Source organism: Amyelois transitella, chromosome 7 (genome assembly GCF_032362555.1).
Source record: "Amyelois transitella isolate CPQ chromosome 7, ilAmyTran1.1, whole genome shotgun sequence".
Classification (NCBI taxonomy): domain Eukaryota; kingdom Metazoa; phylum Arthropoda; class Insecta; order Lepidoptera; family Pyralidae; genus Amyelois; species Amyelois transitella.
In genome coordinates, this window is record NC_083510.1 from 3,434,271 (window position 1) to 3,461,324 (window position 27,054).

The 27,054-nt window shown below is 35.0% G+C and overlaps 1 protein-coding gene across 1 annotated transcript in view; it reads right to left on the reverse strand.

The window, feature by feature from the left end:
• LOC106141651 (protein qui-1) overlaps positions 1-27,054 on the reverse strand; it is an 89,144-nt gene that overhangs the window by 11,006 nt on the left and 51,084 nt on the right. The window contains exons 6-23 of the mRNA XM_060945169.1: positions 25,823-25,977; positions 24,659-24,824; positions 24,053-24,212; positions 22,901-23,645; positions 22,484-22,627; positions 20,433-20,633; positions 19,695-19,873; positions 15,634-15,780; positions 14,014-14,132; positions 9,347-9,525; positions 7,473-7,596; positions 6,477-6,588; positions 5,756-6,034; positions 2,851-3,022; positions 1,883-2,001; positions 1,325-1,585; positions 789-959; positions 190-384 (exon numbers count right to left, since the gene is read on the reverse strand). Of these exons, the coding sequence (XP_060801152.1) occupies positions 190-384; positions 789-959; positions 1,325-1,585; positions 1,883-2,001; positions 2,851-3,022; positions 5,756-6,034; positions 6,477-6,588; positions 7,473-7,596; positions 9,347-9,525; positions 14,014-14,132; positions 15,634-15,780; positions 19,695-19,873; positions 20,433-20,633; positions 22,484-22,627; positions 22,901-23,645; positions 24,053-24,212; positions 24,659-24,824; positions 25,823-25,977 (3,628 nt within the window). The remainder of the gene's footprint in view (positions 1-189; positions 385-788; positions 960-1,324; positions 1,586-1,882; positions 2,002-2,850; positions 3,023-5,755; positions 6,035-6,476; positions 6,589-7,472; positions 7,597-9,346; positions 9,526-14,013; positions 14,133-15,633; positions 15,781-19,694; positions 19,874-20,432; positions 20,634-22,483; positions 22,628-22,900; positions 23,646-24,052; positions 24,213-24,658; positions 24,825-25,822; positions 25,978-27,054) is intronic.

The following is a 27,054-nucleotide window of genomic DNA, read 5'->3' on the forward strand; positions in this document are numbered from 1 at the left end:
TGCCTCATGCAGATACTTAACTTGATAAAAGGTCACTTTAAGACTCAGACTTTAAAAATATGTCCTTATCACGGTCAATACCCCGTGACCACAAATCAACCATGAGTATGAAGCATGTGATCCTCTCTGCGCTGGAAACTTGCGTAAGTCACATAGATTTCTGTTAAAAAATGGAAAACTCATACATACCTGGGACAGTTTCCCGCCGTCCAATTTCCACACTTTCAAGGACATATCCATTGACCCCGTGACCACGTGTTGTGAATCAGCCGTGAGCGCGAAGCACGTAATTCTCTCCGCGTGGGAGACTGACCGCTTCTCTTCTCCGCCCTCACCGCCGGTCAAATTCCAGATGCGGACTGAATTGTCACCGTCTGAGAGCACCTGGTGGATATATTTTGTCATATTTTGGTCCAACATTTATATTTTGACATACTCTATTTATCTCATTTTCGCGTGTTCATCTAAGACTTTCGGAACCGGGGTCCGTGTAGAATCATACGTATCAGAATCGTTTTATTTAAAATCGATAGAATTTTTTCCTTTCAACTTCCTTTCAATTTCTTCAACTACCTTCCTTCTTTTTTCCTTTAAAACTTCTAACTATCAATCATTTTTTTCCGGATCTTTATGTCTTAAAACTAATTTTATAGTGTACTATCTCCCAGCTTAAAAGATAATTGAATTATAATGAAATTTTATTAAAACCGCTACCGCTATGCTACACATGTGAATTTTGTACAACAAAGTTTTAATAAAGCAATGATTAAGGCAACTCAGATACTTACAGAGTATTTCATATTGAGCGTGACATTCAAAGTGGCCGTGGGTCCGGTGGTGGAATGCAACACGATCCCGGAGTCCACTAACCACACGTGAACGTTCCGGGCGCGGTCTCCGGACATCGCCCGTCGCCCGTCTGACATCATCAGCAAGGACTGGAGAGCTGCCGGGTGACCCTGCATGATCGTAGTGATTAGGTATCTGAATGATAAGGCCAGATTTATATGGATGTACGATATTTTTGACGATAATTTATCCCGTAAATCATTAAGCGAAACAGCTGCATATGACCTATCAGTCTGTTCAAGACTGTTGGCTCTCTCTACTTGGACTCTCTACATGGCGTTTTTGGTGAAGAAATTGAATGTAATTTGCATAAGTTTGGTGTAAATTGATGTGGTTCTGATAATCTTCATAGAACCTTATTTGACCCTCAACAGAGTTATCATCAATCAGAGACAGGTTAGTGACTAGGCTAGTTATCATTACGTAAACGAGTATGACTAAAATTAGGAAAAACATCTGTCTGTCATAACTTTACCTTGTAAGTCAACGAGGGCGAGTTATCAGCCAGCTGCCAAACCACGACCTTCCTATCCTCGGAGCCGCTCAGTACCAGCAGATTGTTTGGTGAGAACGTCACACAGGTTATATGTCCAAGATGGCCGTTGAGCGTGGTTTGCAATCTGTGGGTGGAGAGCTGCCAGACTCTGACCAGGCCGCGGGCACAACCGCTGGCGGCTAACTGGCCATCTCGAGATACTTCCAGACAGCTAATAGGTATGAGTTCGCTTTGTTCCGCCTGTGCAACAAGAAGAAGGTACTATTTGACGAAATGTAATCTAAATAAATTGTCAAATAACAACAAAGGGAATGTGAATCTGTGTGATTCCCACTTAGTTTGGTAGTCGTAAAATCACTGGAAGAGAAAAACTAATAGAGATTAAATGATTTATATACAAAACAAATTTAACTTGCGACTGATGGTGCATAAAACTCGAAACAATGTATTTGACCCATGATTTGAAAGGGGTAAATTTCTGCTACGTAGCAACTAGAGTGTTACTTCTGTTATTTAATTAATAAAATATTTGTTTACCTGTAATAGTGTTATATTCGTTGTAGATTTCGTTTGCCGTCTCTTAATCTGCTTCGTCGGCCTAAAGTTAGTGAGGTTGTCCTCCGTGTGGAAGGAATAAATTGTGACCCTATTGCCGCCTAGAACAATAAAACAATATTTGTAAAAGCTATTATTCTAATTCACATTAATAACTAAAAAAGAGAAAAGATTTGTATTTTAATTGCCTACAAAAAGGTAGTATGTCTGTCAGCGATTGTCTCGCGTTTCGCAGAACCGATTTGGATGCGGTTTTCGGAAAAATGTTTGTTACACTTAGAAAAAGGTTTAAGTGAATTTCTTAAACCTTAAGGATTATATCGATTGGAGTTTTCTTCAAACAAAAGTTTTTATATCTTTGTAAAGAATGCACTCAAAAAGCACTGAACCAATTTCGATGAAATTTGGTACACACATAGAATAGACCTTCAGGATTATTTTGGAGCGAAGCCCTGAGCAAAAGTTAGTATTCAATAAAATTAAATAAACAAGACAAAACACTTATTTAGAAAGAGCAGCTACGAATACTCCTTATGTAAAAAGGCAATTTCATAAATTTTAAGTAGAAGTAAAAAAACAAAATCAACGAGTGACAAAAAACTTGACATTTAAGGAAAATCCTGAGGGAATACCTCACGCCTTCGGTTGGCCAATTTACAAAATTCCGAAAGATTATTTTCCTTGTTTATAGTGAAGGTTAAGGAAATCTGCTCATACATGCAACTGGATGTGTTACCATGACCCAATACGGGTTAGGTTCTGGAGGTTACGGAGGTCAGACGGGAATCGCTTTCTTTAAGAACTTGATCTGCCTAATTCAGAATCATGTGCTAAAAAGGGTCTCCGTACTCCTCTTCAGATTTGCGAGTATGTAGATAACAAAGACTAAAGCCAGAAGGGAGAAGTGAAGGTTAAGGCAATTGAATCTGATCATGAAAATAAAGAGTTACCAGCGGCCAACAAGAAATGGTCTCTGTCTGCAACCGCCAACGCCGCCAAATCGTGCGCAGCGGCTAACGTGCGCAGGAGCTGAGCGCTGTGCATGCTGTACACGTAGATACGCTGGTCTGCGCAGCCCACGGCCACCCGAGACGAGTCGTGGGCCACGCAGAAGCATTTCACCTGTTTAAACGAATTATTCAATAGTCAGACTACTATAAACTCAAGAATAGAAATCAAAAATAGAAGCGAAATCAAGAAAATAAAAATGCACACATCCAATAAGAACGAATTTGTTTAAATCCTATTGTAATATCAAAATTTTCTGTGCAAATTTAAAAAAAAAGGTAATATATTTGATAAAACACATAGATTTAAGAAAATCAGTCAATAAAAATAAAAAGTCAGAACTATTCGTGTGGAAAAAGTAGTATAATAAAAAATAAATGAATCGCACGAAGAAAATGATTAATAAAATATTCACGATACAGAGGAAAGCTCTCTAGAAAATGAGCAGAGAATAAAAATGTACATGAAAATATTCTAGTAGCCAAAGGTACGTACATAAAAGCAAGTAGGTGTATTAAACACGTACATAAAACCAAAACAACCGTAACAAGTGGTGTAAAACTAACGTTAATATATATTGTTTACATTGTTTCGTGTATTTCGGAAGTCACTGGTAAAGTTCGTATCATATTCGGGATTGTTTTTCAAAAAGGTGGTGTTATGGTTTTAAGATTTTAAAAGCATTATTGAGGGTGATATTATTTATTGTGATTTGTGTATCGTGGTCACATATACATATTGATTCTGACTTATTTTGTAACATCTCTATGTTTTTTCTGCTCCAATAAAATTACACAGATTATAATATAAATAGAATTGAGATTCAAAAAGCGACAGGTTGCTAGCCCATCGCCTAAGAAGAATACCAAGTTTAAAAGCCTATCACTTAGTAGCCTTTTATGACATCCTTGGGAAAGAGATGGAGTGGTCCTATTCTTTTTTTCTATTTATGCCGGGAACCAAACGGTTTTGATTAAAATTTTAATAATACTTCTCTAAATATTAAAAAAAAACCTTTATTGTAAAATTTCTAAATTCTTTTTGCTAATTAACCGTAGACTGCGGAGGCTTTGAAAGTACCACGTATGTACTTTGATTTATAAATGTTTGGATCGGGTCTGTGAAATGGAATAGGAAAGGACGGGGTCAAAAAGCACTTACTGAAAATCGGTCGCCATTTATATCCACTTTCTATTCAGGTAATGTGAGTACTCAGTATTTATATTGGTTTGCTAAAACTGAATTAAATAAAAATAATCTTAGCGCTTTGTATTACCCTTAATATACGTAACAGAGAAAAATATTTTCTCGACTATATAACTATTTAATTTATTAGCTTTTTTATACTTAATTATTACTAAAGATCGTTAGCCTGCCTGCTACCTTAAACTGTTTACTATGCAATTTAGATAAGGTTTCATGTTCAAAAATTCAATCTAATCCCAAAACTATTTAAGGTTGTTGAAAACTTTTCTATTAACTTTTGTGTACTTAAAATTATTTCAATATTTCCACGAATTGAATTGCATTGAAATTGTTTAGAAGTACTGGCAAAGTGGAATAATTTCGTTCTGTTTGTATCGTCTTACGTTTAACTTTGATGGTAAAATTGTTCCACTGTTATTTTCGTCTTTCTAAAAGTTTATTCTCAAATATTTTATTAATCGAGTCAAAGATTCTTCAGCGGTTGTAGAGATGCTTTTAATTGAATTTAATAATTAACGGTGAGACGTGCATCATTGATTTTCAATATATTGCGAGCGAAGGGAGTAAGGTCTACCAATCAACTTGGGGCGAAAATTAATTATTTGTATGTAGGTATGTATGTTCATAACTGGAAAACTTTCGAACCGCTAGTTTGATGTGGATGAAATTTAAAATGTTTGTAGGATCTATCCTCGGATGTGAGAATTTTTAAGTTTGCAGGGCTGTTTACTAACAGAAAAAAAATCTGTGGAAAATTTCAGGAAGAGACCTCAAAATAAAAAGGGGCAACTAAGCTTCGGATATAGTTATTCTAGATAAGCTGATATCACGCGGCATTACTTAGGTACTGAGATATGGTTTTATATATAAAAATATAATATATATAAAGTAAAATAAATCATATAAATCTAAAAAATCAAATTTCTATAGGTTGGTATTTCCAGTTTGAAGTCCAAATAGCAGATTTACAATAATACCAGTTTAACGAAACACGTAAACACGTTCACCACGTCCCAAGCGTAAATTGGCACATTCGCTATCATTGCGCACGTTTTGTGCACATGGCGTTTCCGCCGTATGTGCAACCGTAAAGTATTGTAACATTTTAGCTGGCTTAATACAAATTTGTCTTGTTTTGTTTGAGACAAATATAAGTGCAAGTGAACACAATGCTCTTCAGTATTATTATTTTTTCCTGTATTTTTGATCCATCACTTGTCCAGGTTTATTAATTTAAACTTTATTGTACAATGTTGATACAATGGGTGGACTTGATGTAACATACAAATTGGGAACATATAGTTCTATATTAATACTGATTTGTATGCTAACACAAACCCTAAGACAGACCCATTGAGTTATTAACTTTGTTCTTGCAAAATGATCTACAACTGACTTTTAATCCCGGATTAGGTAAGTTAGATGTTAACACAAATTGACTCCCGTCTGAACTCCGGAAACTTTGCAAGGAAGCTTAAATCATATTTTATCATGGTAAAAGCTGCATTAGATTCATCACCTTATTTCCTTAGTCACCTTTGTCGACTGTCAAGAGTAAGAAATGGTAGATCTTATTTTAAAGTGTCAGGAACCACAAGGCACATAATTGTAGTTGTGATACCTTTGGATAACTTTGCTTACCTTAGTTTTATGTCTCTTCAACGAATGCAAATACGTTCCAGTAATAAAAGTTCTCAAATGTAGTTCCGTTTCCCCTTGCAGCGTGACAAGGAACACGTTGTCGTCAGTGATCTCCATTGCTTGTATCGGAACGCCAGCCGTCACGGTGCTAAGGAGAGTGAAGTTATCCACGTTCCAAGTACAGACGGTGCCGTCTTGGGAGCCCGTGACTAGGATCTCGCCATCTTGGATCACTTTTACGGCTGTCACTGGACCACGATGGTGGTCAAGTTTTGTAACCTGTGTGTACAAATAAATTAATTGAATAATAAGTTTGATGATTCAGGGTTACTTATATACATTATATTCTCTTTTTTCAGAAACATGTTTTTTGCATCTCTTACGGGTGGATGTCGTAAAAGGTAACTAAGAGATTGGCTTAAAAACTTGGGATTCTTCTTGTAGGCGATGGGCTAGCAACCCGTCACTATTTGCATTTTAATTTTATCACTATACCAGGCTATTGGCCTTTCAGTCTTTTCAAGATTGTCGGTTCTGTTAACCCCGTACGAGATATAGTCTTGATTATATTGTATGTATGTATTTTTATGCAGGTCGCGTCTAAATAAACCAATTTTTGGAAATAAATTGGAAATAAACCAAACCACCTTTCAGATCTTCAAAATGCGCTTGTATTATGTATTCTTAAATATAATTTTAAAAGAGATTCCATTTTACATACCAAAGCTCCATCTACCAAAGAAGTGACGATGACTGCGGAATCTTCTCCTCCGCTGATAACAAGAGATCTGTTGACTATGGCCGCCACACATAAGACCGGTGCTATATGCTCCCTGTAAATAAATATAAAATTGTAACATGCCTGCATCTAAACAGGCCTTCACATCCGTGAGAATTTTGTGAGAATAAGTAACCTATGCTTACTTTGTATTTAATCGGATAAGTTTCATAAAAATGGGTTTTGTGGTTTAACCCTGAAAGCCTTACGGACAGACAGACTTTCACTTATATTTTATTAGTATGCATTCATGACGAACTGAAGAACTGGACATTAAGTCTAGTGGAATTTCAAATAAAATGCTTTTTCTGACAAATACAATACGATTTAACCCTTTCTTTAGACCCTAGCTCCGTAATGAATCAAAATATTGTACACTGTAATTTATACAATCTTTGTATAATATGTAATTAATTAGTAAACTTCCCCGAGAAGCCGACATTATGATTAACTGATTGACTTCGCCCTTCAATCTTTTTTCATTAGTGTGATTGATAGGATATAGTGATCTAAATATTATACGAATAAATTAATATTTTTTCTTTTATTATTAGCTGATATATTTTAGTTTTGTTCAAGTTTAATTTAAACATACTTCTCCTCGAGTTTGTAAAAGAAGTGAATTTCGACCTGTATTGTTTTTTAACATATACCTAATCGATATTATTTTGTTTTTAAATAGGTACTTTATTAACGTACGCGAAATTATTATTATCTAGGATAATTGAATTTAAGAAAACAAAGTCGGTCACTAAATTTATCATAAAAATATCAGTTTCGGATTTATATCATTACTATTCATTTTAATATATAGAAGTAAAAATACGTTTACGTTAAAATTTTGATAATTTAAGATTTTGATGAAAAGGTTTCAAAGTGAACTACTCTTCGAAATTCGTTCGTATCAAAACTTTGACAATTGTTTTTAAAGTCACTTACAATATCTTAGTCTTGACTGCCAAAGTGTGAAGGTCCCAGACGATAACGGTGGTGTCCTCCGATCCAGTAAGCAGGTACTGAGATTCCCTGGTCACGCACATGCAAAGGATCCTCCCGGAATGGCCTGTAAAGATCATACGTTACACAACCCCTGTTCCGGGAAATTGGATGGGTTAAACTGGCAATTGGGACTCGGAAGTGTATAAGCTATAGAATCATTGTAGGTATTATAGATGTTGGTATAGAATGCTACCAGTTATGTAGAGTTCGTCTGCTAGAAATATAGTGGCTATAGGTACCTATGTCTTACTGGTCATTAAATCTATTTCATAAAAATCTGTTCTGCGGTTTAGTTGTGAAACTATGGAAATTCTTTATATCAGACAGACTTCCGCATTATGCTATACCTAGTAGGTGCGATGTCGGATTCAACTAAGAAAGAATTTACCGCGAAATTCCTTTGGGAACGAGAATAAGCGGAATTTTTAGTTTCACGCTCACTTTCTTTAGTTTAGTCCTTATTTATATTGGCAAACAGGTAGGTAAATATTGCAAATCACAAATTGCTCCCGTTTTATATAATTACTTATTAGGTAAAAATTTTAATCAATGATCATTAAGCTACTTTGAAAGCGAAATATTAGTCAACAGCCAATTTAGAAAATAACGAAAATTAACACAATATTAATATAATTTTATCGATGTTTCCATCCCTTCTTAAGTAGGTTAAGTATTCACTTGTCAATAAAGTTACGCTAGAATGATTTACGAGTACCATAAAAAGTCTATAATTTCGGAATCACAGACATATTTCATTTCTTCAATCTCTTAGCTTAATGTTTAATGGTCAAACTGGAATGATTGGTTGGTAGTCATAATGTCTCCATAAATCCAAGGTTATTTCCTAACTTCAGTCATTCAGTTTTATATATTTTTTAAATTGGTTCAATTAAGATTATTTTACAATATTATTTATTAAAGTATCTCGTGTAATTATTTTGACAAATGACAATCGCAAAAAGACAAAAGCGTGGTCATAATTAGAGTAGACTGAATGTAATAAATAAATGTTCTCATTTAAGTAAGACTCCGGCAAACCAACTAACACAAAACTCGCCGATTCATTTCCAGAATTTCGATTCAGCACTGCAATGTAATGAATACGAGTCCCTTTTAATGCTTCCTAGTTTACCTGAAAGTTTTAGTTTATTTTCACAAAAGCCCTCCACGCTGCTAGTTAGGCGAGTAAGCAAACGTTAGTGAAACAAGGGTTAATCCTCTCCGCGACACGTAACCTAATTATTTAATGTATACCTCACGGAACTCTGAATAATAAGACCACTAATTTTTATAGTATATGTGTGTACATATTTGGTCTCTGAACATCAAAGCGTAGATAAATCCTGCATTCTCAGCTATTTGCTTTTAGGTTGATTGAAGTGACGAACGAACAAAAAATAGCGATGTTTCCTTTTGTGAAATATGCGTAGCGTTTCCGTTTTGTCATAAAAAATATTCTGTGTTAGGTATTCCAGCTATCATCAATTTCTAGTATCACAAATTGAAAAAGTATAAACATAATAATTTTGAATCAAAGAAAGGATATTAAATTAAAATCTTCAGTTAGTGTGGTATGATGAAAATGTAAAGGCGTGTATTTAACTAAATGTCATTGGAATAATATAAGACTATAATTAGAAGTGGTAAGTACAATGATTTCCTACCGTTTCCATTATTGCATCCTAATTTTAAAACATTTTATATACGTAAAACTGTGAAGCAAAACTGTATGTCATTGAAGAGGAAGATAGATATAATGTCAATATATCATTTATTATTAAAATTTGATATATGTGTGTGTAAGACGAACTCACCTTTAAACGTATGTACTCTTGAGTTAGACATGACGTGCCACAGTTGAGGGTCCCCTGATGAAGGAGCTAAGACTAGGTGTTGTCCAGATGGCGCCAGTTGCAACAGCCTGGCACCGGCGCCTGGAGTGGAAGAACCCACGGAGACGACCCTCACTGTAGATGCGATGGGTGGTTGTAACCTGAGGACAAAAAATGCTAAAAGTACTGAGGACGACATAGGGTACCTTTCATCCTGGAAAAAAGGACTGTTCTCGAAGGTTTTGCGGTAAACAACGATGCGTACGAGCGTAACTTATAAAACGTTTTTTCTATTTATCTATATAAAATCCGGCGCATACCTCTTGCCCGATTTGTCGTGATCTTATAAAAAAACCTGACGTGTAATCTCATTAATCCAGTTGACCGAACACAGTCGATTCGACGTCGCAAAGCAAAGGGAATATAAATCGTGTATGCTTGTTATATCGACAAAAATAGTATAATGGAAAAGGTTGGAAAAGATCATGCTGACTTTTTTGGGCTTGGTAAAGGAAGTACATCAATAATTAATGTCATAAAAGTAAACGTCATAGTCCAGTTAGTATATCACTTTCCTATTACACTAACAAACTTTGTAGCAAACTGTGTGATTCGTCCTTATATTAATTTATTATTTGTTTACCTTCTAGTTATTTTCGTCCAAACGACATCGATTTTACGGCGGTGTTCATACATCGCGTACCTCGGGAAGTTAATGGGATATAAACGAGATAATTACCCGGTTGATTACCCAGCAGATTACCAGGATCCCGATTACCGATTACCAGTGATCCGGTGATTACTTTGTTGATTTGGGAAATGCGTGACCATGTTTGTGATAGGTATTAGATAAAGTGTATTTCTTGCAATGTAGACATGATTAGTTGTAGCTTGGCAGACTGAAGGTTCTTGTCTTTGAATACACAATAATTTGTTTTGTTTTTACTACGCTTTTATTAGCTTGGGTTGTATGTATGTATGTATGTATGTATGTATGTAACGGAATCTTTGAGCTTAATTTTCACTGATTTCTAAACGTCTGATCAACTTGAAACTTTGCACACGTATCAAGGACCGATGACAATGCAATATTTTGATAAGAGTTTCTCATTATCCTTATTAAAACTGCCAGGATTAATAAATTCATTTTTAGATCCTTCGTATGAGAGTAAGAGAGACAGAGATAGCACCAGTGCCAGTAATCTCCATACAAGAAACCAAGAAGTTCTGACGTATAAGGAGTCCAAAAAGAGATGTAATATATTTCCATATAATGTTACTATTAACCTGAGGCTTTTTTATTTCATCGCATCGCTCCATTTAGAATTACCATTAGAAACAATAGTAGAATTAGTAGAATATTTTAAAACAATAAAAAATATATAAGTAATAAAACAAAAGTAATAAATGAAAATTGAACAACTAAATTTACAACAATACAAGAATAAAGTTACTACCTACAGAACTTTGCGATATTTAATACGTATTTAACATATTAATGCGATTCTTGAATTAACATTATGTAACTTTTGCATATTTATAATAGCAACACTGTAATACTCGCTTGGAAAATGAGTGACAGTTTGTTTATTTATGTAAAATAAGTTTTGCAGTAAGTTTTGAATTCGATTCTAACACCTGTAAACTTTCTTTCTGTTTTTTTACCGGTGCCTGTGTATTTACCTATTTGCACTTTGTTTTGTGCTGATAACTTGTCGTTATTTGGAGTTTGGAATCTTCCGTTGAGTCGAGCTTTGTTCTTCCGGATATTCGTGTGATTTTATCATCTGAGATTGGACTCTGACTGTGTTCACTGTGTTGTGCAGATATTTTGAGATAGGACTCCTGTAAAAAGTACCTGATTATTTGAGATAGGAGTCCCAAGTTTGTGTTTGTTTTTGTGAAAGACAGATTTTACTACAAAAGTGCCACGATGTCTTCAGATAAACATTGTTGCGTTCCTGGTTGTAAAGGCAGTGGAGGTATGTTTGAAATATTTTTGTTCCTGTATCAATCTGCCTCTTAATCTTGTGGTTTGATTCCTGGCAAGGCCACAATCGAAAATTGTTATGTTTGCTGGATAGTCAAAAATATTATTAACAGTGATTTATCACTATAAAATTCTTTTCAACTGGGTTTAACAATCATCATACATACATGCATACATATAATCACGTCTATATCCCTTGCGGGGTAGACAGAGCCAACAGTCTTGTAAAGACTGATAGGCCACCTTCAGCTATTGGGCTTTAAGATAGAATTGAGATTCAAATAGTGACAGGTTGCTAGCCCATCGCCTAAAAAAGAATCATGATGATGAGAATATTATGAGATTTAATCCAATCAGGCCACATATAACTTTAAGAAAGTTAGTTGTGAAAACCTCCGGCGATGGGCGCATGGTTGCGAAAGTCATTTCTAGTAAGATAGTTATACAGCGTAGTAGAAGTAGTAGGAAGTTAACACTTCTACCAAAAAATAATTGTATAAAAAAACTAAAAAACTAGGCGTTTTATTGCTAATCAAACTAAAAAATAGAAAATAAATAATAGTTTAAAAAAAACTAAAAAACTACGCTTTATTGCTAATCAAACTAAAAAATAGAAAATAAAATTTAAAGACAAAGGAATTATAAAACAGTAGTAGCAAGTCGAACAATCGGTTATAGTCAATTACCTCCGATTAAAATTATAACAAAATTAAATTTATAAACAAAACAATTTAAATCAGAGTAAAAAGCGTGGGGTGCATTTTACTTCATTTTCATAACTCTCTTGTCATAAATATATGCTAATAGAATGATTTTAATATTTACTACATCAGGCACCCCACGCTTTTTACTCAGATTTCAATTGTTTTTTCTTTTACACCTGGCTCGAATACTTACATACTTGATCCGAATCAAAATAACCAATAATGATAACCCGAACATGAAACTTCTAGATAATTGATTTACTAAAAGAAATACTAAGAAGAAATGATTCATTTAAAACATTTAACAAATGACATCGTTGACTTGTGGTAGTATCGTAGGAACTAATATATATTATTAATATAGGTCAGTAGAAAATATAGGTATTTTATATACATTAACGTATCATTCTTTGTAAAGTGACCCATTACGAGTATTACCAAATACGTGTAAATGAATAGACCTAATTCGATGTCGGGTTTTATTCAATTGGACAACGATTGGCATTGGAGAGCCCTTGGGAACATCGACACACCTGCGGCTGACACGGGCACACTTTACTAATTACTGAACTTGATAGAGGAGAAACATTTATAAACGCCCAAGGCATTATATTTTAAATTAGCCTTGTGGCGAAATATATACGCCACAAGTCACAAGAATAAAAAAGAAAATTATGCGACGCTATCAATCAAAAACAGTGAAAAACCTAAATCGCGTAAGCAAAAATTCCACGGATTGGAGCTATATATACAACCTCCGACACAACATCGTCGGAGCCGCGGTTCCCCGGGCATCACACCTAGCCTGGCGGAAGATCTTCCCTTTGGTGGCGGTCGAGCCGAATCATCGCTCCCGCTACAGTCTTTTAAATTATCTAAATGTCATTGTGTTTTCTTAACATTTGAATTCTTTGGTTTGGCATTTTTGTTACTGGCTTGATGGTGGGTTGTGAAGACTTCGTAACTAAATCTGTATTTTACTATAATGTATTTCATATAACCCTTCCAGAAAAAAAAGGGTTGTATTTAAGTTGTGTTGTGATGTAAGCAAATAGTATTATACAGATCTTTGCTCAATGTTGCACTCAATTTACTTAAGAAGTATTGGCCGCATCGCGTCTTTACAGTTCGACCTTAAAATAAAATTTAATTAGTCTTTTTCAATATGTGTACTTGGAAGTCGCCTATTATTTTCTTGTTCGCTAATGAAACCCGATAAGTGCTCTGATATTATTTTTAACCTCGGTTATTGCTATAATACTAAAGAAGATTAATTGTATCGAAATGAAAATATTTAAAAAATGACTTACCACTAGACTGAAAATATTATTTTGTATTTAAAAGGAAGTTAAAATCACAAAGTATACCTAAACGCCTTCTAGTTTTTAATTAATTAAATGCAAATTTGACTGATCAAAACACTTAATGAATTTTCAGTTTCTGTTGCCTTTGACAGATAACCAGAAATTGTCCCATGCGCACAACTCCTTGCAAACGTTAGTTAACACCCTTTACTTTCTAATCACGTGTTGGGCACCAAACAATCAAACACATAGAGATCAATATACCTAATTCCGTTCGGTTTTATTCAATTTGCCGACCGTTCGAGGGCACTTGGGGTGGTCCCGACCGCACCTGTAAACGGCTCAGAGTGCTTCGCTAATTGGGATACGAACTAACCGGGAATTAAGGAGGATTTTTAAGTGAAAATTTCACGGGTAGGGATTTCATGAAGAAATTAAATAAAATATAAAGTAGAAAGTGTGTAGTACTGAAAAAGAAAAAGGGTAAAAGGTATATAATCTTTCGCGAAGAAATCTTACTCAAAACTAGAGATTAGAAAACACAAATATTTGTATATTTTGCAACCTAAAATGGCTATTCTAAAAAATAGAAGAATACCGAATAAATGTGTATTTCTTACTAAAAAAAAAAGTTAGTTCTATAAATCTTACCAGCCATTGAGTGGTACAAGGAGTGGTTTGTCGTATCCGTCGCACCAGGCCATAGCTGCAGTCACCAGGGTTGCCAGCACGCCACGACGAGCTACCGCTGGTCGCAGCCAGGCGATGATCTAGAGAGACGAAATTTGATGAATCTTTATAAGTTGACTGCATCTATGTAGGGAATATATATTTACCTATTCAATGGTTGACTATGTCATTTGTAAAAAATATATATTTTCGATGGCGTGCAGATAAATGCAGTTCATAATTATTTGCTTATTACCTCAACGTGCCTTCTGTCTATCCAGGGAAAAAGGGCAAATTTATTGACGTTATCATACATTTGAGATCAAAATAAAAAAAATCAGTCATTATAAAAAATTTAATTTTAAATAACCACAAAAGCACAGGGCTCACTTTTTTTAATGCAGCAAAAATTGAAACAACGTTCTATAATTTAAAAACAATTTCATTTTTTATTAGTGCCCAGTATCTTTATAACGTAACTTTTGATCTCTTGCATATTGTTTTATCAGACTTTTGGTTGTATATATTTCTATATTGCTATACGTAATGGATGTGACAAAAGGCGCTTTTTTCCGGGATTTATTCAACATTAGATAGAAATCTTTAACCTGCAAATATTTTCTTTTTTCGCGAAATCGTTATTATTTGTTCAGAACTTCAAACTTTAAAATATTTAGTATTCCCAAATGCATATTTTAGTAGAACTTAGTTCAAAATTAATAATTCAACAAATTTTATGAATGAGTTATAATTAATAAACTTTACCATTCCATTTATCGAAGTAGGTACGGTTGTTAACCCTATTTACAGAAGTTTTCAACAAAGGCTTTGCCTGTACTTATAGGCTTTACGACCATCACGGGTTGTTTATTGACTAATATTGTGATTTAAGTAGGTAGACATTTTACAATGAATTTTCTGGAAGACACAGCCAAATTAGTTTGATGTCTCAAACACTGATTATAATTTTAATTAATTTTCAATCGGATCACTCGACGAGGCTGGGAGATCTTAATTAACTGTCAGTTAGATAATGACTATATAGGGTTCGCCCTTAGCTCCGCTCATGTAAATTTGGATTTTTCAACTAAAGATACTTTTGTTGAAATAAAGTTACTAAAAAGCTTGTACAACAATTTAAAAATCTAGACAGTAATGAGTTGATAAAAAATATAAATAAGTCAGATTCTGACATAGATATTTGCTGTTGGTTTTACGAGAAAGTGCTTTATATGTAACATAAGCAAGCAATAAACAGTATATTTTTTGTTATACCTATAGGTTGTGCCGTTAAATATTATATAAGTAATCACTACATAGTATGAAACAAAGTCGCTATTTTAGTCTGTTTGTCTGTATGCTTAAATCTTTAAAATTACGCAACGGATTTTGATGCGGTTTTTTGTTACAGGTAGAGTGATTCAAGAGGAAGGTTTTTGTGTATATTTTTTTCTGAATTTTGCACCCGTGCGAAGCCGGGGCGGGTCTCTAGTTAAATATAATATTTAATATACCTAATGATAAAACTACTTATAAAAAGAATATTTTATATAACTACTTATATTTAATATTAAATTATATTTGTATTGTTAAACAACATACCTGGGCTCCAAGCTGCATGGGGTCCCTAGTGAGGATGTCGCTGGCCTTCCTCACAGCTCCGTACACCAGCTCCACGTCCCGGTCCAGGATGTAACATCTCACGTGCTCCAGGATGCAGCGGAGATACGATATAGTCACTGTTTGCACCTGTCGCAAACAAAAATAATAATAAGTTAGTTATCATTGGAGTTAAATGTGGCCAAAGCTAGGACCATCTATCTTAAAGCAAAATAGCTGAACGTGGCCTATCAGTCTTTACAAGACTGTTGGCTCTATCTACCCCGCAAGGGATATAGACGTGATCATATGCATGTATGTATGTATTGCTAGAGTGGCACAAGCAGGAGCTCCATGTCACTAAGATTAAAATTCATTCATTCATTTATATAATCACGTCTATATGCCTTGCGGGGTAGACAGAGCCAGCAGTCTTGAAAGACTAACAGACTGTTAGGCTCATTGGTAGATTTTTTTTATTCATTGAAGATTAAAATGCTCGCGCGTTTTGCGGAAAGATCGCGTGATGAGCAATCGCATTCGCGGTACCTTACCTATTTGTTGCGTTAGCATACATACATACATACATATGGTCACGTCTATATCCCCTGCGGGGTAGACAGAGCCAACAGTCTTGAAAATACTGAATGGCCACGTTCAGCTATTTGGCTTTAAGATAGAATTGAGATGCAAATAGTGACAGGTTGCTAGCCTTGTTGCGTTAGAGTGGCAATTAATAAGACAAAAGAACGTCTACTATACCAATAGTATCTGTAAATACCCGAGGCTCTTTTTCATTATCCGCTATAAATCTTACGAATAGAACGAGCCAGTAGTAATAAGACTTGAAGGCTCTACTCGGAGGCGAAACTCAATTCCGTCATAGATATCTAATTTAACATGAACTAAATATCTATGATGGAATTGAGTTTTTAAAGATTATAACATGTTGACAGCAGGGACAACTGTTACATTTTTTTCCAAAAAACACTGTTACTATGACTAAAGTAAAAATACATCCAAACATACATATAATCACGTCTATATCCCTTGCGGGGTAGACAGAACCAACAGTCTTGTAAAGACTGATAGGCCACGTTCAGCTATTTGGCTTTAAGATAGAATTGAGATGCAAATAGTGACAGGTTGCTAGCCCATCGCCTAAAAAAGAATCCCAAGTATATAAGCCTATCCCTTAGTCGCCTTTTATGACATCCATGGGATAGGGATGGAGTGGTCCTATTCTTTTTGGTATTGGTGCCGGAAACCACACTGCACGGCTAAAGTAAAAATTTCTGTGTAAATAAGTAACGGTCGCACGCTACACAACTCAACAACGTAATAACAATAACAGTCGATAATCCCCACGATCTCGGAACTAAGTTACATCAATTAGGCCCGACGCCAAACAACAAGTTGTTTCTGAAAGGAACGAAGGGATTACGTTTCGTGGTCACGTATCGCGTTACCGTTCGTTATGCGGTAACGTTTCTTTTTTAGGGAATTGGCATTAATTGGAATCGACTGGTTGAGAATTCTGTCGGAAAATATGGTATTTATTTTCATGTTTAGTACTCTACTTGTTGCTTAATTTTCTTCGTTAGCTTAAATTTTCAGTTTTGCTTTAAATGAGTGTCGTTAATTATTTGCTGTGTGATTCCCGGCACTAATAGAAGAAAGAATAGTACTACTCCTTCTCTTTTCCATGGATGTCGTAAGAGATGACTATGGAATCGGCTTATAAACTTGGAATTCTTTTTTTAGGCGATGGGCTAGCAACCTGTCACTATTTGAATCTCAATTCTATCATTGAGCCGAACAGCTGAACGTGGCCTTTCAGGCTTTTCAATACTGTTTGCTCAGACCCTGCAAGGGATATAGCCGTGATGATATGTATGTTTATTATTTCCTGTTAACTTTTTATTAAGTACTAAAGCACGTGGCTTCGTCCATTTAAACTGCCGAACTATGGAAATAGTGCGCTGCTCTCGAGCTTGCTCTCTCATTAGTATCCGTGAGGAATCCTTTCGTATTGCATTTCTAGACTATAAGACGAACTTACGTGTCAAATTTCAAATCTCGACATCCAGCCGTTTGGACTATGTCTGTCAGTCAATCATAAAGTTTCACTATTTCAAATAAATCCCTGAAATACTGGCCGGTCACAAAAAGCAATTATTTAATTCTGCCGTTCCAAAAACAAAAGTGCATTGGGAATAAACCCGAACCAGTCAGCGGACCGTGGTGTGTATTGACTCGTAACGTTTGCTCACAAAATGTCAAGGGAGCCAAACGTAAATGATCATCGTTCATCTGTTATTTTTCGAATTGGGACAGGGTATTTGCTTTGTGAAATTATTTTGGTATCTAACTTGAATTTGAATATTTTTTTGTCCTATTGGTTGATCGACGTTAGTTGTCGGCATCTATAGTGTATAGTTGAAGTTTGATGATTGAAAGTAAAATCAAGATGGCATTTGTCTTAGTCTTGGATTTTTGTTAACTTGGATTTTTTTAACTCCGATTTTTATGATTCTATCGCTTCTGTGTAATCCTGTGAATGCTACAATGAATCTTTGATTCTATACTATCCTATACTACATAATTATAGTACGAAAGATATTGTTTAGTATTTAATTAAACTTCGTATAAATTATTTACAAATATTTAAAGGTACCCTTAACTATGCAAGTAAAGGGCAAAGTATGCCTTTGGCCCGTTATTAAAAAATGAAATATTACACGTAAGAAAATTTAAAAATGAGAATAATAAATTGGAAAGTTGTTCGAAGGCATGCTCGCAGTTCTTAAAGTTTTGCAATTAATATCTTACGATGACACAAGTACAAGTTAAACGGCTCATAATTTTGGGTATTTTACATGGAGGAATTATTGAATCAATAATTTAAGGTGAAGAGTACCCTTAACGAACTAGTTTGCTAGAATAGAGTTCTGAAAATGGATAAAACGAAAGAAGCATGGACGGATCGTAGCCAGCGGAAAAATATAGTGTCCATATATAAAGGCTTATTTTTTATTTGTATGTTTTAATGAGTAAGGTACAACATATACTTAATTATGATTTTAATTATTCAGTAACAAATAGAGGGTTCCGCGTACTAAAAGCTTAATATCGACTTAGCTGTCGAGCATCATCGGCTTGGCTGAATTCTCATTTGATATTCAAATTTTAATCTGAAAATATTGAGCATAGGATGTAGTTTTTGATAACAGTTGTATATTTTAGGTGTTTCATGTAGGTGATTTTACAAATAGTTAATTATTCTGAATGGAGATAAAAAAAAATTATGACATTCATTACTTTAAATAATACAAAGAATAGGACAAGATTTTTCCAGGTCTGGAAAAACCTTATGAATGTAATAACTTATCTCAAAACAAAATCAAGCAAATATTGTTAGATAAAATTATCTCCCAAAATCCCAATATTTGACTCTAATTCTCTGTAAAATATAATTTTGGGAACATCCCCAATACTTTCTGAAATGTTGTTAGGCTATGGCAATGCGTTACAAAGCGTGACTTTCATTGCAAAGCTCGAACCTGAATGGATCGAACTGAAAATTGGTATCAGTTGTGATTAATCTGTGTTCTCTGACGGAATTGAATTGAATCACTCCATCTCTTCCTGTAAATTCTATGCAAATGGAAATACAAAAATTTTAAGACAATGCATCAAAGAAGATTGCTGCTACGAAAATCTTAAAATATATATGTTGCGACTTCACTAACGTCACACGCCATCAGCCAATCATAGTAAGAATACGACGGGCTCAACCAATTGTAGCGAAGAGTCTATGGCGACATCTTAAATTTAATTGATTGGAGCACAAATACATACATCTTCTGAAACATCGTCGAAGCCGCGGTTTCCCTGGCATAATACCTAGCTATACGTTACGACTAGAAGGACTTGCATTATTGAGAAATTGAGATAATAATAGAGTAGGTAAATCGAACATAATAAAATCGGGTACCTTACAGATTAGTTGAAAATTTTGAGTCTTTTTTTCGTATAACACATACATAATTGAATCTACTCACCGCAGCCAGCAAGAAATCGAAGTTGCAAACTGTAAGGTCTTTCAGTTTTGAGAAGTCGCCGGCCAATAGCAAATGTAACCAAGATTCCTCAACATGGCGCTGAGTGAACGCGGCCGCTGTTCTGCTGGCGGAGTGGAAGGGCGTCGAGTCCAGGAGAGCATCATCGTCGTCAACGCAACCTAAACACAAGAGGAAAATTAAGTGTTTCACACACGGCAGCTATAATGTAAAGACATAAAGTATAGTACGATATATTTCTTACATATTTTTATAGAAATTGACAAGAGGACACACCCGACTACTTCATTCTATAATATTGCATCTTCATATAATGCTGATTTAAAGAAGAAGATTGTTCACATCTTTTGAGACTTTCATCGTTCTGTTCTAATTCAACATCTTTTTTTCCATCTCTTAATGTTATTTTTACCAAGCATCATAACCGTTTGAAACCCACGTTTCTAAACTTATTTGGTTGTCATTAAATAGGTTCAAGTAGAGAAGTTTTCGTATCCCTATTAGTACTCAACGGCTTACCTTTAGTGTAGATATATAATTTATTTTGTTCTTTATTTTAGTATTATTTTTTATTTTAGTATTAAAATTCGGCAGATCTTGTTTGCCGCCTTGTGTAGGACTAATATTATTAAAATCAAGAAGATTACGATACTCATACTCACAGTCATGTCAACTTAAAAATATGATTAAGAATTTACTTATTTACTTTAACTTATTTACCTGGTTCTTGAGCATCACTCATATCATTTTCATCCGTATCATTCAAGAAGTGAGCAAAGTGTAAGGCGGCTAGATCAGAATGCGCGTCTCTTAGCGCGGCTTGCACTCTGACGTATCGCCTACGTGCGCGTGCGCCGGCCGCCGCTGCCCGCCAGCGCCATGTGCAGCGACCCGATACCACGTTCTCGCTGATTAGACTTTCTGTTCAAAATTTACTATGGTGAGAGATAAATCTTAAAGATAAAAGTTAAGTTTGTTTTTAGAAGGGAAATGTTTGGGGCCCTTATCGCTGTTTCAGGCAATGTGTGGCAATGTGTAAGGTTTTCTAGGATGGCTAGCACACTGAGACTTGTTACTTTCAAAATATGAGTTCCGGCATTTAAGAATAGAACCACTCCAATTTTCTTTCTCATTGATGTCGTAAAAGGCGACTAAGGGATAGATATTTAAACTTAGGAAACCTCTTTTAGGCGATGGCCTAGCAACGTGTCAGACTGTTGGCTTTGTCTACTTCACAATTGATATAGACGTGACATATGTACCTATTATGAGTTATTCATTCTGCCTTAACCTAAACCTCATTGACAAATTGTTAATAATTGAGCTACAAACATCCACCCTTAAAAATTACCGTGCTTTTGAGAAACCAACACTACAATACTTGTGTACAAGTAATATGCGCTATAGTTTATTATTTTAGTATGTTGACATATCAAAGCAAACCCAACATCTGTCACCTGGGTATGCGGTGTTTGCGGTATTTGTAATGGCAAATTCCACATTTGGAACTATACCTATATATATGTATATATATATTCTGTGTGATTTGGTGAGTGATACATCATGTATGTACAAACCACAGGTACAATTGAATAGCTATTAAGCTAAATTTGAGATACTTATAATGTAGTACAGCCTACTGCATGTAAATACCTGGTTTACGAAAATTGTAGGTATAGATTGATCGTCTTTTTAATAAGTTTATCAAAAGTTTATACATACATACATACATACATACATAAAATCACGCCTCTTTCCCGGAGGGGTAGGCAGAGACTACCTCTTTCCACTTGCCACGATCTCTGCATACTTCTTTCGCTTCGTCCACATTCATAACTCTCTTCATACAAGCTCGGCGGTTTCGGGTACTTTTGACCTGACCCTTTACCAGGACGTCCTTAATTTGATCAAGATACGTTCGTCTAGGTCTTCCCACTCCGACCTTTCCCTCCACACTCTCCTTGTATATCTGCTTAGTCAACCTGCTTTCATTCATCCTCTCCACATGACCGAACCATCTTAACATACCCTTTTCTATTCCTGTAACTACATCTTCTTTCACATCACAACATTCCCTTATCACGCTGTTCCTTATCCTGTCACTCAATTTCACACCCATCATACTCCTTAACGCTCTCATTTCCACTGCATTTATTCTGCTTTCATGCTTCTTTTGCCATACCCAACTTTCACTCCCATACATTAATGTCGGGACCAACACGCCCCTGTGCACAGCCAGTCGAGCCTTTTTGGATAGTTTCTGACTGCTCATAAAGGCATGCAAAGCTCCATTCACCATGTTCCCCGCGTTCACTCTCCTTTCAATATCACTATCATACTTGCCATCTGATGTAAACTTTGATCCTAGATATACAAACTCTTTCACTTGCTCCACTTTTTCTCCTCCAATCAAAATATTACATGCTGTCATTTCTTTCTCCATTTCAAAAACCAGTGTTTTAGTTTTACTTACGTTCACTTTCATTCCTTTCTCTTTTAAAGCTTCATGCATACAGTTTACCATCTCCTGTAACTCCTCCGCTGATGTTTAGTTTATTAATCAATATTTAATGACTAATTAATAATAACTAATATATACATTGAATTTGGAACACGCTAAACTTCACAAAATACATAATTCTTCACTCACAAAGTCAAACTTTTCTATACTCGTTAGAGAACGTGTTAGAAAAACAACACAAGTGTTAGGAAACTACATAAAACTATCCTTAAATCAGAGCAAAAGAAAAAGAACAATATATATCACTTACTCATCATATATTTGGCGACACATAAAGTAGAAAAGTTGAAGTTGGCGTCTTTCAGCGTTATAACCGCCTCGCTGTTGGTAGTTGGCATCAGGAGTTCCAAAAGTTCTAGTTCCGTGAGGCCAAACTCCGAACAAGTAATGTAGCCTAAAATTATATACAATCGTCATTTTTTGGAAAAGGTTTCTGATAAAAATCAGGATTGAAAAAAAAATTGATGTTAAAATTATCAAGACATGTAGTAATGAGCTTTGGATTTTAAATGTTATGAGATTTTAAGCAGTGGATTCTGAATGGTGTATGTGGAAAATAAGAGCGAAACTAAACAGAGATTACAGGACGAACATGCTGTGGCGCTGATGCGTTCACTGATGGTATCGTTTTTAAACATAAGATTTTGTTAATTGCAATATGACTTACTTGCTAATTTACTAAAAGCTTTCGACCCGAAGACGACTTCTAAATTATCAAAGGCACCATCGATATAGTCTCCATAGCTTAGATTTTCCGGGGTCTCTTCAATAGCATCTAACATGTAATAACAATTCTGCACCTTGAATTTCTCTTTCTGAGCCGGGGTCAACTGTAGTTGGTCCAAAGACACCGCACTTGTGCATACAAGAAACACATTTCGTGGCAATGACATCGGCAGCCATGATAAACCCGTAACAATATCACATTCTAAAGGATTCACTCTATGAACGTTGTCGATGAATATCAACAAAATCTCATTTTCCATTTCTTCGCACCTCCTCAAAAGACTTTGGAACCAATTGTTTATGTACAAAGGATCAAAACTCGCGTCTTTTGGCAAGTATCCCTCTGGAATGTTCAGGATAATCGATATTTGTTGGCACATAACTCTAAGAAGTTCTAAATTGTAGGCCGATCTCGGGGTGGAAGCCGAAAATCTTATCACTCTCAAGACAGGTTTATCGAAAATTTCCTCGCATTTGTAATACAAATGTGTCAATAAAGTACTTTTTCCTGAAGCATCAGGCCCGTGTATTAAAACGGGAGGATGCCGCGCACGATTATCATAATTTTCCTTAGCATTATTTAGTATACTTTTAGCTGTGTCTTCAATTTGCTTAACTGTTACTTTATACATACGATTATGTTCTATACATATCCTAAGATGAGTGATGTGCTCCAGAAACACTTCCTGAAAGGTGAAAACTTTTGATTAACGGCTTCTCCCGGCAAGCTTGCATTAAAACTTAGATAAGCTTTTATTTGACATGTAATCTAAAGACTGCAAATGGCTGAATGAAGTGTTTGAAGGTTTTATGAGTCTTGAGTAAGACTACTACACAGTAAAGTTACAATTTCAATTTATCCACTAATTACCACAATTTTTTTTCCTGCTCACTTCATTTGCCTCACCTTTAAGATTACATTTATGTCATTCTTAATTCAAACTTCAAAACTAGTCCAATAAACCACACACACATACGCCAGATTTGCCCTTAGACTTTCAATGATAAAACTACGAAATTATATTATTACGCGCAGCAACCAGCCCGTTTTTCCCTTTTGATTATACAAAAAAATCACTTGATAATTTTCTACCTGTACAGTCTTTTTCCTTCCTTTCCCCTGATCAGGCTCAGTGCTAAGACTGTCGTCGACCAGCGAAGACACCGCAGCCAAAACTTGCTCCCTGAACGGAGCCAACTTCTCCTCACTGTCAGACCCTGCGTCGGTCCGCGACGATTCCGCTGACAGTGATCTAAATGTAAGTTGACGTAAACATGATTAGACTCGTTATGACTTATTATGTTGTAGATTTGTAGAGAAATTACATCCTAAGGGTTGTACGACCTGACATAGTCCACGTTATATATATGAAAATACTTACAGTGAGATGTTTCTCACTGTAAGTATTTTCATATATATAACGTAACATTTATATAATATTTTTCTTTTAGCGTGCTATTTGTACAATTTATACAAATTATGTTTAATTTGTATAAATTGTACAAATAGCACGCTAAAAGAAAAATATTTTCTACCATAATAGGGACAAATTAGTTATGAGATAAAGCCATATATAGGACTTGTATTATTCTGATTTCTATGGATAAAAAAGGTAATCAAAGTGAAATTTGTAAAATAATAATCTATTGTTATAAATTTTTACTGGTCGGCGAAAATTTATTTAAAAAATCTACTCACTCTAATTTGATGATATGGCTTTCCGGCAAAGCATCTTCGAACTTCTTTTTCAAGGATTTTAATCTTGTGCTAGCCAGAACCTCCAGTTTGGAATCGTCACCCTCTGTCTGAACATCTCTAAATACGGCTATCACACCTTTAGGATGGGGACTATTTGCCAAAAGATCTGAAAATCAAAAGAAATGTTATCCAAAAAGCTTAATTTTTATATGTTTAAATTCCATACGATTTTTTTTTTCGCTGTACGCTGGCGAAGCCATTGGCGTAAATCATGGAATATAGAAATAAATATTAAATATTTTATTTCTATTTAATCTTTCTCGAATATCCCTTACAATAATTCCGTTACATTTCCTACTTAACTGTTATGCTATGCAAATTATTAGGAACTTACTATTAACAAGTATAAATGGGTCTCGCTTCCAAAATAAATGGCCAAGTTTGTCTAGATTAGCATAAATTAAATTTTATTGTTTCAAGGAACTACTGAAGCTACTTGTGGAAGGTGCCTTGGGGTGGTTTAAGATGATTATGCAGAAATTGTAGTAACTTAATTTAACAGACTTTATTGAAGATTAGAACTACCTACATGAAGTTTTTAATGTTTATAATGAAATATATTTCACAACTGTATTGTTGTCGTGGGACGCACAACCGCCACCAAAAAAATCTTTTGCCACGGATGTCGTTGTCGTTCGATGAATTCAAAAGACAATAAGCCGAGCACATAATCTCAATTTACTGAACATTTGCTGTTATATTTCGTTTATTAGTGTGACAACGAACTTAGTTTTATTTGTATTTTATGTAAGTGATGTAAAATATGTCTTTATGAGAATAATATTCTATAAACCTAACCTTATTGGGGAACAGATGCTTTCGACGACGTTGCATTTAAGTTTCAATCCCTAAACTACATACATATAAGCACGTCTTACGTCGCGTAAAGACTGAACGTATGTTCAGTATGGCACAATGTTGGCATTGAGATTCAAATAGTGACAGGCCCATCGCCTAAAAGAAGAATCCATGATTGATTTCATTCTATTTTCGTGGCATATTTAAACGGCGTATTAAGATGAAAAACCAAACATTTTATAACCCATCTCTGTTAATTTAATATCTATAGAGAATATAAATCTTTTAATATAAAGTGCTACTTACCTAAAGCTAATTCACACTGAATTTCGACGGGACTTCTAAGGAGATCTGAAGCTTCCACGCCTCTTTCTATAGCATCCAACACTAACGTGTTGAAAGCTTTTTGAATATCTGATAGCCGACTTCTTTGTTCTTCTCTTTCTTGTAAATTGCTGAACCTGATCATGAAATATCTGGTTATCAGAGATCAACTACAAACGTGGATATAAGGAAAATTTCAATTATAAGTAGTTTTTACGTCTTCACGGTATACAGTTTATTCAGTTCAAATGAAATATTAAAGAGTATCCTCACTTCTCTGAAGCGCCTTTGTGTGTTCCTAATTCAGGATAGATAAGGCACTATGTCAAAAACTCAAATAACATATTTTGGTATGCAACTGACGATTTTAGGTAATTTTCACCGCAGTAAGCTCGGGACAACATCTAGACTAACAAAACAACCATGCACACTCAACCGTATATCAAGTTACCCTCCATGGAACTCTATGACGTAATAATAAAGGCGAATTTGCAATGAATTCGCTGAGGTTACTGTGCTAGCTGTTGACTTTCATCACTACATATTATAAAGTACCTCTATTTTCTATCAATTTTCTCTGTCTGTATGTATGCACTTATCTCTGAAAATTCTGGACGGATCACTAGTATAATATAAAAGCTAAAACAAGCAACATAACGCTACGCACGTCTGGACCAAGCTTAAGGTATTAAAATATATTTGTTGCGAAACTTTCCCCGGGACACGTAATGTCCGCTGTCCCTACAATAAAAGATAACAGGAAAGAACCCTCAGGTGAAGGGATATTTATGTGGGGACCGGTTCGATAAATTTATTTATTTTACGAGCTTACTGAGTAATCGGCCCTTGTAAGGGCAACAGTAAATTATTATAGCTCAGATCGATGATTTGAGTGGTGAAATAATGTTATTTAATTAAAAGACTTGCGTAAAGTATGGTTTTTGAAACTTTAAATTTATCTAAATATAAAATGACATAAAAAAGTACCTACCGGTAAGGGTCTTTAGGACCACTCACGATGTAAAATACGGCTAAGTGAATAAGCAGATGCTGGTTTGGTAAAATATAGTTTGTTAGTTAGGTATCATACATCAAAGTTACAGACTTTATATGGGATAAAAATCCAATTATTTAATTACTTAGATATAAAGATTAAAATCGAATATCCAGACAAAACAGATATTAAGCATAGCAATAAAGATTGTCTTTGTTGC